Source organism: Oncorhynchus masou, chromosome 9, assembly GCF_036934945.1.
Source record: "Oncorhynchus masou masou isolate Uvic2021 chromosome 9, UVic_Omas_1.1, whole genome shotgun sequence".
NCBI lineage: Eukaryota > Metazoa > Chordata > Actinopteri > Salmoniformes > Salmonidae > Oncorhynchus > Oncorhynchus masou.
In genome coordinates this window covers 84,751,461-84,767,418 of record NC_088220.1, presented here as the reverse complement: position 1 = coordinate 84,767,418, position 15,958 = coordinate 84,751,461, and the positions used below count along the sequence as shown (strand labels likewise).

At 43.3% G+C, this 15,958-nt stretch overlaps 1 protein-coding gene and 1 pseudogene across 1 annotated transcript; one reads left to right on the top strand and one right to left on the bottom strand.

Annotated features, from left to right (window-relative positions):
- The first annotated feature begins 8,402 nt into the window (after nt 1-8,402).
- Nucleotides 8,403-13,545, top strand: LOC135546703 (WD repeat-containing protein 53-like). Its single transcript, XM_064975329.1, has 3 exons — nt 8,403-8,462; nt 9,373-9,880; nt 9,981-13,545. The coding sequence occupies exons 2-3, from the start codon at nt 9,389-9,391 to the stop codon at nt 10,656-10,658; spliced, it is 1,170 nt and encodes a 389-aa protein (XP_064831401.1). The 5' UTR covers nt 8,403-8,462; nt 9,373-9,388; the 3' UTR covers nt 10,659-13,545.
- A 71-nt stretch (nt 13,546-13,616) lies between these two features.
- On the bottom strand, nt 13,617-15,312 carry LOC135546709 (signal recognition particle receptor subunit beta-like; annotated as a pseudogene).
- Nucleotides 15,313-15,958: the final 646 nt, after the last annotated feature.

The following is a 15,958-nucleotide window of genomic DNA, read 5'->3' as shown; positions in this document are numbered from 1 at the left end:
AACCGATCAGCAATCATTAAAAAAAAAACAGTATATGTTTTGTTTCAATGTGTGTTTGGATGTGAGTATGTGAGAGTTAGGCTATATAGAGGAGATTACTGAGTAGTTTGGTTCTTCAGGCTGACCCACAGTCTCCATGGAGATTACCGAGTAGTTAAGTTAGGATATTACGGAGTAGTTAAAATAATAAGACCATGTCATCAGGGTTGATATCCTTGGTTTCATTAATATCGAACAGGTTAAAGTCCATGTTATCAGGGTTGATATCCTTGGCTTCATTAATAAGTCCATGTCATCAGGGTTGATATCCTTGGTTTCATTAATATCTAACAGGTTAAAGACCATGTTATCAGGGTTGATATCCTTGGCTTCATTAATATCTAACAGGTTAAAGACCATGTTATCAGGGTTGATATCCTTGGCATCATTAATAAGACCATGTTATCAGGGTTGATATCCTTGGCTTCATTAATAAGACCATGTTATCAGAGTTGATATCCTTGGTTTCATTAATAAGACCATGTTATCAGAGTTGATATCCTTGGTTTCATTAATAAGAAAGACCATGTTATCAGGGTTGATATCCTTGGCTTCATTAATAAGACCATGTTATCAGAGTTGATATCCTTGGTTTCATTAATAAGACCATGTTATCAGGGTTGATATCCTTGGCTTCATTAATAAGTCCATGTCATCAGGGTTGATATCCTTGGTTTCATTAATATCTAACAGGTTAAAGACCATGTTATCAGGGTTGATATCCTTGGCATCATTAATAAGACCATGTTATCAGGGTTGATATCCTTGGCTTCATTAATAAGACCATGTTATCAGAGTTGATATCCTTGGTTTCATTAATAAGACCATGTTATCAGAGTTGATATCCTTGGTTTCATTAATATCTAACGGGTTAAAGACCATGTTATCAGGGTTGATATCCTTGGCTTCATTAATAAGACCATGTTATCAGAGTTGATATCCTTGGTTTCATTAATAAGACCATGTTATCAGAGTTGATATCCTTGGTTTCATTAATAAGTCCATGTTATCAGGGTTGATATCCTTGGTTTCATTAATAAGACCATCTATATCCTTGGTTTCATTAATAAGACCATGTTATCAGGGTTGATATCCTTGGTTTCATTAATATCTAACAGGTTAAAGACCATGTCATCAGGGTTGATATCCTTGGTTTCATTAATAAAGACCATCAGGGTATATCCTTGGTTAAAGACCATGTCATCAGGGTTGATATCCTTGGTTTCATTAATATCGAACAGGTTAAAGTCCATGTTATCAGGGTTGATATCCTTGGCTTCATTAATAAGTCCATGTTATCAGAGTTGATATCCTTGGCCTCATTAATATCTAACAGGTTAAAGACCATGTTATCAGGGTTGATATCCTTGGCCTCATTAATATCTAACAGGTTAAAGACCATGTTATCAGGGTTGATATCCTTGGTTTCATTAATATCTAACAGGTTAAAGACCATGTCATCAGGGTTGATATCCTTGGTTTCATTAATATCGAACAGGTTAAAGACCATGTTATCAGGGTTGATATCCTTGGTTTCATTAATAAGTCCATGTTATCAGGGTTGATATCCTTGGCCTCATTAATATCTAACAGGTTAAAGTCCATGTTATCAGGGTAGATATCCTTGGCTTCATTAATAAGACCATGTTATCAGAGTTGATATCCTTGGTTTCATTAATAAGTCCATGTTATCAGGGTTGATATCCTTGGCCTCATTAATATTTAACAGGTTAAAGACCATGTTATCAGAGTTGATATCCTTGGCTTCATTAATAAGACCATGTTATCAGGGTAGATATCCTTGGTTTCATTTAATAAGACCATGTTATCAGAGTTGATATCCTTGGCTTCATTAATAAGACCATGTTATCAGAGTTGATATCCTTGGCTTCATTAATAAGACCATGTTATCAGAGTTGATATCCTTGGTTTCATTTAATAAGACCATGTTATCAGAGTTGATATCCTTGGCTTCATTAATAAGACCATGTTATCAGGGTTGATATCCTTGGCTTCATTAATAAGACCATGTTATCAGAGTTGATATCCTTGGCTTCATTAATAAGACCATGTTATCAGGGTTGATATCCTTGGTTTCATTAATAAGACCATGTTATCAGGGTTGATATCCTTGGCTTCATTAATAAGACCATGTTATCAGGGTTGATATCCTTGGCTTCATTAATAAGACCATGTTATCAGGGTTGATATCCTTGGTTTCATTAATAAGACCATGTTATCAGAGTTGATATCCTGCCCAACTAAGAGAGATACACAGTCAGAAACATCCAGAGAGTGGAACAGAAGCATAGAAATGTAGACCTCACATGTCCAATACAACCATACATGAGTGTTAGTTTCATCTAAAGAGATGCCCATCCTATGGAATGCACATTGACACAGTCCACATAAAACCACTGAAGACTTCAGAGGGTTCTGTGTGTTTTTGGTCATGAGGTTAGGTGAAACACATGAACATTTACATTACATTTACATTTAAGTCATTTAGCAGACGCTCTTATCCAGAGCGACTTACAAATTGGTGAATTCACCTTCTGACATCCAGTGGAACAGCCACTTTACAATAGTGCATCTAAGTCATTAAGGGGGGGGGTGAGAAGGATTACTTATCCTATCCTAGGTATTCCTTGAAGAGGTGGGGTTTCAGGTGTCTCCGGAAGGTGGTGATTGACTCCGCTGTCCTGGCGTCGTGAGGGAGTTTGTTCCACCATTGGGGGGCCAGAGCAGCGAACAGTTTTGACTGGGCTGAGCGGGAACTGTACTTCCTCAATGGTAGGGAGGCGAGCAAAGTAGAGTAAGTGTGTGTGTGTGTGTGTGTCAAATCAGTGGACTATAACAGAGTCACTTGCCATAGGCCTACGAGAGGGGTGTGAACGACCAACTGACAGTAGCTAGTAGCAGAGACAACTATGATCACATGACACTAGCTAGTAGCAGAGACAACTGTGATCACATGACAGTAGCTAGTAGCAGAGACAACTGTGATCACATGACAGTAGCTAGTAGCAGAGACAACTATGATCACATGACAGTAGCTAGTAGCAGAGACAACTGTGATCACATGACAGTAGCAGAGACAGCTGTGAGCACATGACAGTAGCTAGTAGCAGAGACAGCTGTGATCACATGACAGTAGCTAGTAGCAGAGACAGCTGTGATCACATGACAGTAGCTAGTAACAGAGACAGCTGTGATCACATGACAGTAGCAGAGACAGCTGTGATCACATGACAGTAGCTAGTAACAGAGACAGCTGTGATCACATGACAGTAACAGAGACAACTATGATCACATGACAGTAGCAGAGACAGCTGTGAGCACATGACAGTAGCTAGTAGCAGAGACAGCTGTGAGCACATGACAGTAGCTAGTAGCAGAGACAGCTGTGATCACATGACAGTAGCTAGTAGCAGAGACAGCTGTGATCACATGACAGTAGCTAGTAACAGAGACAGCTGTGATCACATGACAGTAGCAGAGACAGCTGTGATCCCATGACAGTAGCTAGTATCAGAGACAGCTGTGATCACATGACAGTAGCTAGTAACAGAGACAACTGTGATCACATGACAGTAGCAGAGACAACTGTGATCACATGACAGTAGCAGAGACAACTGTGATCCCATGACAGTAGCAGAGACAGCTGTGATCCCATGACAGTAGACAGTAGCAGAGACAGCTGTGATCACATGACAGTAACAGAGACAACTGTGATCACATGACAGTAGACAGTAGCAGAGACAGCTGTGATCCCATGACAGTAACAGAGACAACTGTGATCACATGACAGTAGACAGTAGCAGAGACAACTGTGATCACATGACAGTAGCAGAGACAACTGTGATCCCATGACAGTAACAGAGACAGCTGTGATCACATGACAGTAACAGAGACAACTGTGATCCCATGACAGTAACAGAGACAATTGTGATCCCATGACAGTAACAGAGACAATTGTGATCACATGACAGTAGTAACAGAGCAACTGTATCCTGTGACAGAGACAGCTGTGATCACATGACAGTAGCTAGTAGCAGAGACAGCTGTGATCACATGACAGTAGCTAGTAGCAGAGACAGCTGTGATCACATGACAGTAGCTAGTAACAGAGACAGCTGTGATCACATGACAGTAGACAGTAACAGAGACAACTGTGATCACATGACAGTAGCAAGTAGCAGAGACAGCTGTGATCACATGACAGTAGACAGTATCAGAGACAGCTGTGATCACATGACAGTAGCTAGTATCAGAGACAGCTGTGATCACATGACAGTAGCTAGTAGCAGAGACAGCTGTGATCACATGACAGTAGCTAGTAGCAGAGACAGCTGTGATCCCATGACAGTATCAGAGACAACTGTGATCACATGACAGTAGCCAGTATCAGAGACAGCTGTGATCACATGACAGTAGCTAGTATCAGAGACAGCTGTGATCACATGACAGTAGCTAGTATCAGAGACAGCTGTGATCACATGACAGTAGACAGTATCAGAGACAGCTGTGATCACATGACAGTAGCTAGTAGCAGAGACAGCTGTGATCACATGACAGTATCAGAGACAGCTGTGATCACATGACAGTATCAGAGACAGCTGTGATCACATGACAGTATCAGAGACACGGGCTTCCGAAGTAGAACACCTCCCCATCACTGTCAGCATTCTTTAAAAGGCCACAGGCTTTAAGAACCATTGTGGTCTGACCAATGACGTGCATTTCCCCTCCTATGTTTTTCTCTTCCACTCGTTTTTGTTGTCTCACTTGTTTCATTGATTCTCATCTCTCTCAAACCGTCTCACTCATCTGAAGCAAAGTGGAAATGTATTGGATTCTCTATTGGATTCTCAATATAACCTTAGTATTTCAGCTGAATGATAAAATGGACATATCTTCTTAGTATAACAGAATATAACAATAGACTGAATATGACAGTAGAAAAACACATGGTGTGGCCATAGGGCCCTACCACCTTATGCAAACAGAGCGATGGAGTGTCCTACACGGTCCGTTCAAAAATTTGTTCAGCAAAAAAAGTACACTATCGGTCAAATGTCTTAGAACGCCTACTCATTCAAGGGTTTCTTTATTTTGACTATTTTCTACATCGCAGAATAATAGTGAAGACATTAAAACTATGAAATAAAACATATGGAATCATGTAGTAAACAAATCCAAATATATTTTATATTTGAGATTCTTTAAAATAGCCACCCTTTGCCTTGATGACAGCTTTGCACACACTTGGCATTCTCTCAACCAGCTTCATGAGGTAGTCACCTGGAATGCATTTCAATTAACAGGTGTGCCTTCTTAAAAAGTTAATTTGTGGAATTTATTTCCTTCTTTAATGCATATGAGCCAATCAGTTGTGTTGTGACAAGGTAGGGGTGGTATACAGAAGATAGCCCTATTTGGTAAAAGACCAAGTCCATATAATGACAACAACAGCTCAAATAAGCAAAGAGAAACGACAGTCCATAATTAATTTAAGACATGAAGGTCAGTCAATGAGGAAAATTTCAAGAACTTTAAGTGCAGTCGCAAAAACCATCAAGCACTATGATGAAACTGGAAAGAAACCACAACTAAAAAACACGAATAAGAAGAAGAGACTTGCTTGGGCCAAGAAACACGAGCAATGGACATTAGACCGGTAGAAATTTGTCCTTTGGTCTGGAGTCCAAATTGGAGACTTTTGGTTCCAACCGCTGTGTCTTTGTGAGACGCAGTGTGGATGAAACGATGATCTCTGCATGTGTAATTCCCACCGTAAAGTGTGGAGGAGGAGGTGTTATGGTGTGGGGGTGCTTTGCTGGCGACACTGTCTGTGATTTATTTAGAATTCAAGACACACTTAACCAGCATGGCTACCACAGCATTCTGCAGTGAAACACCATCCCATCTAGTTTGGGCTTAGTGGGATTATCATTTGTTTTTCAACAGGACAATGACCCAACACACCTCTAGTCTGTGCAAGGGCTATTTGACCAAGAAGGAGAGTGATGGAGTGATGCATCAGATGACCTGGCCTCCACAATCCCCTGACCTCAACCCAATTTAGATGGTTTGGGATGAGTTAGACCGCAGAGTGGAGGAAAAGCAGCCGACAAGTGCTCAGCATATGTGGGAACTCCTTCAAGACTATTGGAAAAGCATTCCAGGTGAAGCTGGTTGAGAGGATGTCAAGCATTTGCAAAGCTGTCATCAAGGCAAAGGGTAGCTATTTGAAGAATCTCAAATCAAAAATATTTGTTTAACACTTTTTGGTTACTACATGATTCCATGTGTGTTATTTCATAGTTTGATGTCTTCACTATTATCCTTCAATGGAGAAAATAGTCAAAATAAAGAAAAACTTATGAATGAGAAGGTGTGTCCAAACTTTTGACCGGTAGTGTATGTAGAACTACATAGAAAACTAAGGTCGGTCGCTGCGTTTGCGTAAAGTGTGTCGTGGCATTAAGCTACCATCTGAAGACAGCACAGCTGTGACCGTTAGATATTTCACACTGGTCAGCTCTTCACAACTTCAGCTGTTTGATATTGTTTCTAAACTGTAGATGCATAGAAAGAGTAACCTGAAAAATAGAAGGAACTATACTTAAGGTGAAATATTTTGACAGGGAGTGTGAGATGAGCTTTGAGAAAATCTATGCGTCAGCATATGGATGCACTTTTGGGTGAGAGCGTGAGTGCGCGTCAGTGTGTGTGTGTTTGTGTGTGTGTGAGCGCGTGCATACTCGTGTGTTATAGCCCTGGTGTCCTTGGTCTGTTCTTCATTCAGTCTGACAGGATGGTGTTACGTTCACCGACCCAGAAATGGGCCACACTCATCAGAAGTGCAGTTTTGGATGAATCAGCAGGCAGCAACCATTAAGTTCCTCATTTTCAGCCTTACCGCTCTAGAAAGAGACAGAGAGACAGAGAGTGAGAAAGAGAGACAGAGAGTGAGAAAGAGAGAGTGAGAAAGAGACAGAGAGTGAGAAAGAGAGACAGAGAGTGAGAAAGAGAGAGTGAGAAAGAGACAGAGGGTGAGAAAGAGACAGAGACAGAGAGTGAGACAGAGACAGAGAGAGAGAGTGAGACAGAGACAGAGAGTGAGAAAGAGACAGAGAGTGAGTGAGAAAGAGACAGAGTGAGAAAGAGACAGAGTGAGAAAGAGACAGAGTGAGAAAGAGACAGAGTGAGAAAGAGACAGAGTGAGTGAGAAAGAGAGAGACAGAGTGAGAAAGAGAGAGTGAGAAAGAGACAGAGAAAGAGACAGAGAGTGAGAAAGAGACAGAGACAGAGTGAGAAAGAGACAGAGACAGAGAGTGAGAAAGAGAGAGAGAGTGAGAAAGAGAGAGAGACAGAGTGAGAAAGAGAGAGAGAGTGAGAAAGAGAGAGAGACAGAGTGAGAAAGAGAGAGAGACAGAGTGTGAGAAAGAGAGACAGAGAGTGAGAAAGAGAGACAGAGAGTGAGAAAGAGAGACAGAGAGTGAGAAAGAGAGAGAAAGAGTGACAGAGAGACCTATTTTAGCTCAAGTGTGCTCTCTCAAGCCCACCCCTTGGCACAACAGTTTATAGAGTTTGAATGCCCGAATATCTCCACTGTGTTCTTAATCTGATGTTGAACCTAACTGAATTATGTCTGCCCAATATGCTTGTATTTAGTCTGTAGAAGTGCATTACTGTTTAGTTATCTCAGAAGAATGACAGAATTCAGTAGCACCAACCAACACAGTCTTCTTACAGTAGACCTGGACAAAAAGCATGTCAGTTGATCATGAAAAACAGTGAAAAACATCGCTTTATATGTACATTTAACAAAAAGAGGCAGGTTCTGTCAACTCTACATGCATGACTTTCAGAGTTCACTATGTCACATTTCAGTTATATAAACCTAACAGAACCTGTTAGCAAGCATAGAAAGATTTACAGTCAATACTGCTATAGGCATAATCCCCATGAAACCTCATTTCATATAAATCAGTTTGAGGAATGTAATTTATTTATTGACTTTATTTAACTAGGCAATTCAGTTTAGAACAAATTCTTATTTACAATGATGGCCTACTCCGCCAAACACGGACGACACTGGGCCAACGTATTGTTCGCTCTATGGGACTCACAATCACGTCCGGATGTGATACTGCCTGGATTCGAACCAGGTACTATAGTGACGCCTCTTGAATTGAGATTCAGTGCCTTAGACTGCTACGCCACTCGGGGTAATGTAGTTCATACATAAATAAAATAAATAATACTGTGGTTGAAATTATTGTTTTCCTATTGTGAAATAGGCTTTTACGTCTTTTTTCATGCAGATGATTGGGTCGTTACCTACCCTCTGATGTCATCAATGTGCGACTTTACAAGTAGTTTTCGAACAGGGGAAGCTGACATTCGTGTGAAAGGTAAAGTGGAAACATCACATATGCTGAACGTTTATTTAATTTAGTGGTGCTGTGTTATGTCATGACAGTTGTGATTTCGTATGCGTTATTAGCAAAGATTTCGCCAATGCTAAAGTGTTTCGATAGTTGTGTTGACATGCTAATTTAACTAGCATAGCTTCAGCGTTCTGGTAAACACATGGTTAGTCCGTGGCTAGATTTGACTTCTGAACTATTAAATAAACAAAGACATCCAAATGTAAACGTTTATTAATATTTTGACTATTTATAGGGCTACCAGTTACTGTAGCTACATATTAACACCAGATGGGATTTAACAATGATGTTATCCATTACTGGGAGTTAAGGTTAATTCGGTCGCCTGGAGACCCGACGTTGAATTCTGTCAGGTAGAAATTAGCATTTGAATCAGGAAAGTTAACTCTTAAACTTCAAGCCAGAATGTTGAATAAAATGATATTTGAACGTACTTAACCTGTTGGCAGTGCTGGTTGGTCCTCTTGGGGTAGGAATGTGAGACAATATATCCACAGGAAAGTATAATTACATTAAATGTTTTAAAGCGTTGGTATCAGTAGTGCGTTCAGATTAATATCAGCTAAAGCATAAGCACGAGACGCATGCATACTTGCCGAGCTCGTGCACGTGTTTACTTTAGTCTGCGCATGTCTCAGGTGATGTGTCTGGTTTCAATTTACCCTACTGTCCCCAAACTCCCAGTCAGAGATACCAATAATCTTTGGTTAAATTACATTATCTGGTGTAATAGATACAATAAAAGTATCAAAACGTTCTGCAGTGTATTTTTTTTTTTACAGCTAGATATGTACAGGGTCATGTCACTGTTAGCAAAATATACCAGTTTATGTAGTATTTATTTATATGTAGTATATATTCTGCTTCACCCCAGGTATGCCAATGTGATCATGGCCAGCAGGCAGTGGTGTGAGGGTCACTCCACCCCAGTGCTGTGTGTGGGGGCCTCTGGGGGTCCGGAGGGTCTCCTAGCCTCTGGCTCAGAGGAGGGTGAGGTAACAGTGTGGAACCAGGAGGGAACGGTGTTAGCTCGTCTCCGTCTGCCCAGCGGGGATGATGTGACCAGCGCTGTGTTCTCGCCGGCGGCTCCAGGCCTGTTGTATGTGTCCCACGGAGAGACGGTGAGCGTATTGGACCCTAGGAGCCTAAAGGGGGCGGTAGAGGAGCTACAGGGTGCGGGAGAGGAGGAGATCAACTCTCTGGCTCTGAATGAGACAGGCTCAGCTCTGGCCGTGGCTGATGACTCAGGGGTGGTGAGGGTGCTAGGGTTGCCGGGGGGTCAAGTAAACAGGACGCTCCGCAGACACACCAACATCGTCTCATCTGTGGCTTTCCGCCCTCTCAGGCCCAACAACTTGGTCTCAGCCGGGCTCGACATGCAGGTGAGATGACTCGAGACGGAGAAAGAAAAGGCATGCTTGAGAGTACCCTGTTTGACTACGAAAGCATGTCTTGACCCCTTCTGTCCTCAATGTCTTGCAGGTGATGTTGTGGAGCCTACAGAAGACACGCCCTGTCTGGACCCTCAACCTGCAGGAAGTGGCTGAGGAAGAGGAGGCCCATCAGCACAAAGCTGGTCAGCTCTTCAACCCACCTCTGGCCCACTGCGTCTCTGTAGCGACCTGCGGGAACGTTTTGGCCTGCGCCGCCGAGGACGGACGTGTGCACCTGATGCGGATCGGCAGTGGCTCCAAACTGGACCAACGGGGGGCCATCAAGGCCCACAGCCAGGGAGCCTCACAGGCCCACTTCCTCAGCTTCTTACCCCACCCATACTGGCTGGCTACTGGGGGCAACGACGGCATAGTGGCCCTCTGGGACCTCAGTCAGAACCCGGTAGTTACTGTTGAGGATAAGGGCAAGCCACAGGCAGCGCCAGTCCACCGCAGGAGACCCAATGCCAGGGCTAAAGCCAAACTCCAGGCCAAGCCCCAGCAGGCAAAAGATGAGACTAAGAAGGAGAGGGAGGAGGTGGAGGAGGGCAGCAGTGTAGATCAGTTACCAGGCACAGAGGAGGCCCTGAAGTCAGGACCTAAACTCAGCTTCAGCCATGGGGACAAGGTGAACTGGGTGTGTCCCACTCTGCTGAGAGGGGAACCCAGCCTGGTGGTGGCTGACCAGAGCCCTAACCTGTCTGTCTACTCTTTGGCCGGTCTATAGACCTATCCTGTCTGTCTACTCTCTGGCTGGTCTATTGACCTAACCTGTCTGTCTACTCTCTGGCTGGTCTATAGACCTAACCTGTCTGTCTACTCTCTGGCTGGTCTATTGACCTAACCTGTCTGTCTACTCTCTGGCTGGTCTATAGACCTAACCTGTCTGTCTACTCTCTGGCTGGTCTATTGACCTAACCTGTCTGTCTACTCTCTGGCCGGTCTATAGACCTAACCTGTCTGTCTACTCTCTGGCTGGTCTATTGACCTAACCTGTCTGTCTACTCTCTGGCTGGTCTATAGACCTAACCTGTCTGTCTACTCTCTGGCTGGTCTATTGACCTAACCTGTCTGTCTACTCTCTGGTCGGTCTATAGACCTAACCTGTCTGTCTACTCTCTGGCTGGTCTATAGACCTAACCTGTCTGTCTACTCTTTGGCTGTAGCAATATACAAACTGCCTTACTTTGTATTACTTAGTAGTTTAAGGGGCCCTCCTTCCTCTGAGTTTTTCTCACTGAGCGATAGTATCATCAGCCTGTCTGTGTATTAAGACTGGCAGACAGAACCTTCTTTAACCAGAGGCATCCACCTAAAGGAGGACTGAACCATGTCTTTATCAGCAGGGTTCTCCCCTTCAAAGACTGAAACACTGACCATCTGATAGGACTGCACCATGACAAACCAGGGGGGTGAAGACAGGTCCATCTGATAGGACTGCACCATGACAAACCAGGGGGGTGAAGACAGGTCCATCTGATAGGACTGCACCTTGACAAACCAGGGGGGTGAAGACAGGTCCATCTTATAGGACTGCACCATGACAAACCAGGGGGGTGAAGACAGGTCCATCTGATAGGACTGCACCACGACAAAACAGGGGAGTGAAGACGGACGCAGATGTTTGATCAGCTCAACAATGCAAACACACCCAGCTGACCCCACGCTTGGCGATATGTACAAACCAGATGTGCCACTGCAAAGGATATGATTCCATTTAAACAATCTCACTCCACCAGTCTTGTTGCTGGGTAAACTCTATGGGTTGGTGTGATAGGATGTCTGTCATCAGTTTAACTCCAATGGAGCTTTATTACAAATGTGCTGAGTGGAGTTTTCTTTCCTGAATATATATATATATATATATGTGTGTGTGTGTGTGTGTACACTGTATATATATACAGCAGTATGTGGACAACCCTTCACATTAGTGGATTCGGCTATTTCAGCCACACCCGTTGCTGAAAGATGTATACAATTCGAGCACACGGCCATGCAATCTCCATAGACAAACATTGGCAGTAGACTGGCCCTTACTGAAGAGCTCAGTGACTTTCAACGTGGCATCGTCAAAGGATGTCACCTTTCCAACAAGTCAGTTAGTTAAATTTCTGCCCTGCTAAAGATGCCATGGCCGAGCACACATGATCAACCACGCGCAATGCCAAGCGTCGGCTGGAGTGGTTTAAAGCTCGCCGCCATTGGACTCTGGAGCAGTGGAAACGTGTTCTCTGGAGTGATGAATCACGTTTCACCATCTGGCAGTCCGACGGCCGAATCTGGGTTTGGAGGTTGCACGGTAGAACGCTACCTGCCCATAATGAATAGTGTCAAGTGTAAAGTTTGGTGGAGGAGGAATAATGGTCTGGGGCTGTTTTTCATGGTTCGGGATAGACCCTTTAGTTCCAGTGAAGGGAAATCTTAACGATACAACATACAATGACATTCTAGACGATTCTGTGCTTCCAACTCTGTGGCAACAGTTTGGGGAAGGCCCTTTCCTGTTTCAGCATGACAATGCCCCCGTGCACAAAGAGAGGTCCATACAGAAATGGTCGAGATCGGTGTGGAAGAACGTGACACCAACAACCACATACCACCGAACACCTTTGGGATGATTTGGAACGTTGACTGTGAGCCAGGCCTAAACGCCCAGCATCAGTGCCCGACCTCACTAATGCTCTTGTGGCCGAATGGAACCAAGTCCCTGCTGTAATGTTACAACATCTAGTGGAAAACCTTCCCAGGAGAGTGGAGGCTGTTATAGCAGCAAAGAGGGGACCGACTCCATATTGATGCCAATGATTTTGGAATGAGATGTTCGACAAGCAGGTGTCCATACTTTGTCATGTACTGTACATACAAACCATTAAGAACACCTGCACTTTCCATGACACAGACTGACAGCTATGATCCCTTATTGATGTCACCTGTTAAATCAACCAGTGTAGATGAAGAGGAGGAGACCATTTGAATGGGCAAGCCAAAATATTTAAGTGCCTTTGAACGGGGTATGGTCATATGTGCCAGGCGCACCGGTTAGTGTCAAGAGTTACAACACTGCAGGGTTTTTCAAACAACAGTTTCCTGTGTGTGTCAAGAATGGTCCACCAGCCAAAGGACATCCAGACAACTTGACACAACTGTGGGAAGCATTGGAGTCCTCATGGTGGCCAAGCAACCTTATGAAACACTTTCAACACCTTGTAGAGTCCACCCCCAACCAACTGAGGCTGTTCTGAGTGCAGAGGGAAGTTATTAGGAAAGTGTTTGGTTTCCTCAATGCACTGGGGATTTTTAAGGTGATTTCTGATTGAGCTGACATATGTAACGTTTACCTGTGAATGGGATATCAGTAATTGCCGGAACATACCCATTAAAAAAGAGCCACAATGCCCATTAAAAAAGAGCCACATGACCTACAATGCCCATGACCTACAATCAGATTGAATCTCAGTGTATTTTTCATACAATCAAGTCAATATCAGTCAAGATGTCAGCAGCTAGGTAAGGATGTATGAGTGAGTCATAACAGGTCCAAAATATAAAAAAATAAACTGTGGAGTGATTTTTTTTTCCCCAATAAAAATAAAAAAGTTTTGCAGTGTGTATGACTCAACCTTGTCAGTTGGCTTTTTCTTTCACGGCTTTGTCACAATGGCTACAGTGATATTGCACTCACCAATAAACCACAAAAACAGATTTTATTTACAAGCTGAATGAGACAAAAAAAAGCAAACAACATTCCTATTTGGCTAACTGATACAGATTCATGGTCAACTTCCCCCTCAAAAAAAAGGTGTTGGAACTACAGAATGCACTGGACCACAATACAAACTGATGGAACGTTCAACTAACCCATTCCAAAAAGGAACCAAAATCTGATTTTGGAAAACAAACTGCCGGAATCTAAATGGAGAAATCCGATAGGTCGTCTGAGGTGGGTTTAGTGAAATATCTCATTCACAGGATATCATGATTGACGGATTATTAAAATGCTGAGGTGGTGAAAAAAAAAAAATAGTAGAAATTGATGTTGACATTGTTAAAAAGCAGTGGGAGAGACTATCCACTATGAAAAGGACGGGTCGTTTTCTAGACACAAAGTAACACCTACTCGAGACGAGCAAAGCAAAAACATTTTTTTTTTTTAAATGATCAGAATTAGCATTCACTACATCAAGTACCACTGCTGACCTTGTGATGTCAGCACAGCTCACTTCCATAGTATAGTTGTGTTGAGTCTGGAGTTCTGAGGACCGACGAAGATACCTGATATGCTGAGAGACCTTAGACTAATTCCCCATAATGCACCCCACTCAAGAGCTCTTGGCCAAAGTAGTGACCCATGGGAACTACATGGTCAATAATGAGCCCCAGTCATCTCACAGCTTGGCCAGGCTCTTCTCGAGGCTGGCGAGGTCCGCCTCCCCGTCCTCCCCTTGCTGCCTCGGGCGCTGCACTCCAGGAACTCCACCTTCATGGGCAGCTGGCTGAACTCAAAGTCCTTGCCTTTCTTTCCCAGGTGCACGCTGGCCCCCGCTGACCCATCCTGGGCGCTCAGAGCCGCAGACCGTGTCACTCTCAGTGTGTTCCTGAGGGGAAACAGGAAAGGTTAGGATCAATTCATTCTGTAGAATCACACTTCCATTTAAAAAATTATGTCTGACTTTTAACAGTAAGAAAACATTGTTTTTTTTATGGCAAAAAAAAAAAAAACAGAACGATTCAGCCCATAAACTAGCTGTATGTAAAATATTGTGCTACAGCTTGGAACATAAATACATGTCACTCTGGAGGACAACAGTAATGTTTGTTTCCAACATTAGGACTGTTCTCCTAAAGTTTAAATCCGCTTCAAAATGCGAGTCACTTTAGAGCCCACAGAATGTCAGTCTTCTGTTCCCTAACGTTAGCTTTAAACTAGGAAGTGTTTCCCTTTCCACAACAAACATGGGAGTTCGACAAGGGATTCGTAACATGACTCCTTACATCTCTTTCTCCAGCTGCTGACGAATCAGCTTAGCAGATTTTGCCATGGTGATATCTAGAGAGACGGAAAATATATAAAGTAACACTCCTTTCAAAATCATTCACACACACACACAATGTCATCCTGGGGAGGTTTTTTTGTAGAGGGTGGAGGGGTTGACATGTGATGTGTCACCTTGCTTGTTGCAGGCCACTATCAGAGAGGGGGCATTCCTGGACACTACACTGTCAGTCAACAGGAAGTACAGGAACTCAGCCACGTCTCTCACTTCCTTCTGGAAGATGGCACTGTCCACCACAAACACCATGGCTCTGCAGTCAGCGAGAGGAGAGAACAAAAGACCAAGTGAGAGGGCGTCTCTCTGGACCTTCATCTTAGGTCAAGGTCAATGTTATTCACATTATAGACCTCCCCTGAACACCTGAAATAAACCCACCACATTATAGACCTCCCCCGAACACCTGAAATAAACCCACCACATTTATAGACCTCCCCCGAACACCTGAAATAAACCCACCACATTTATAGACCTCCCCTGAACACCTGAAATAAACCCACCACATTTATAGACCTCCCCCGAACACCTGAAATAAACCCACCACATTTATAGACCTCCCCCGAACACCTGAAATAAACCCACCACATTTATAGACCTCCCCCGAACACCTGAAATAAACCCACCACATTTATAGACCTCCCCCGAACACCTGAAATAAACCCACCACATTTATAGACCTCCCCCGAACACCTGAAATAAACCCACCACATTTATAGACCTCCCCTGAACACCTGAAATAAAACACATTATAGACCTCCCCTGAACACCTGAAATAAACCCACCACATTATAGACCTCCCCTGAACACCTGAAATAAAACACATTATAGACCTCCCCTGAACACCTGAAATAAAACACATTATAGACCTCCCCTGAACACCTGAAATAAAACACATTATAGACCTCCCCTGAACACCTCACATCTGAAATACAAACACCGTATTATTTATATTCATTATGGATCCCCGTTGCATCGG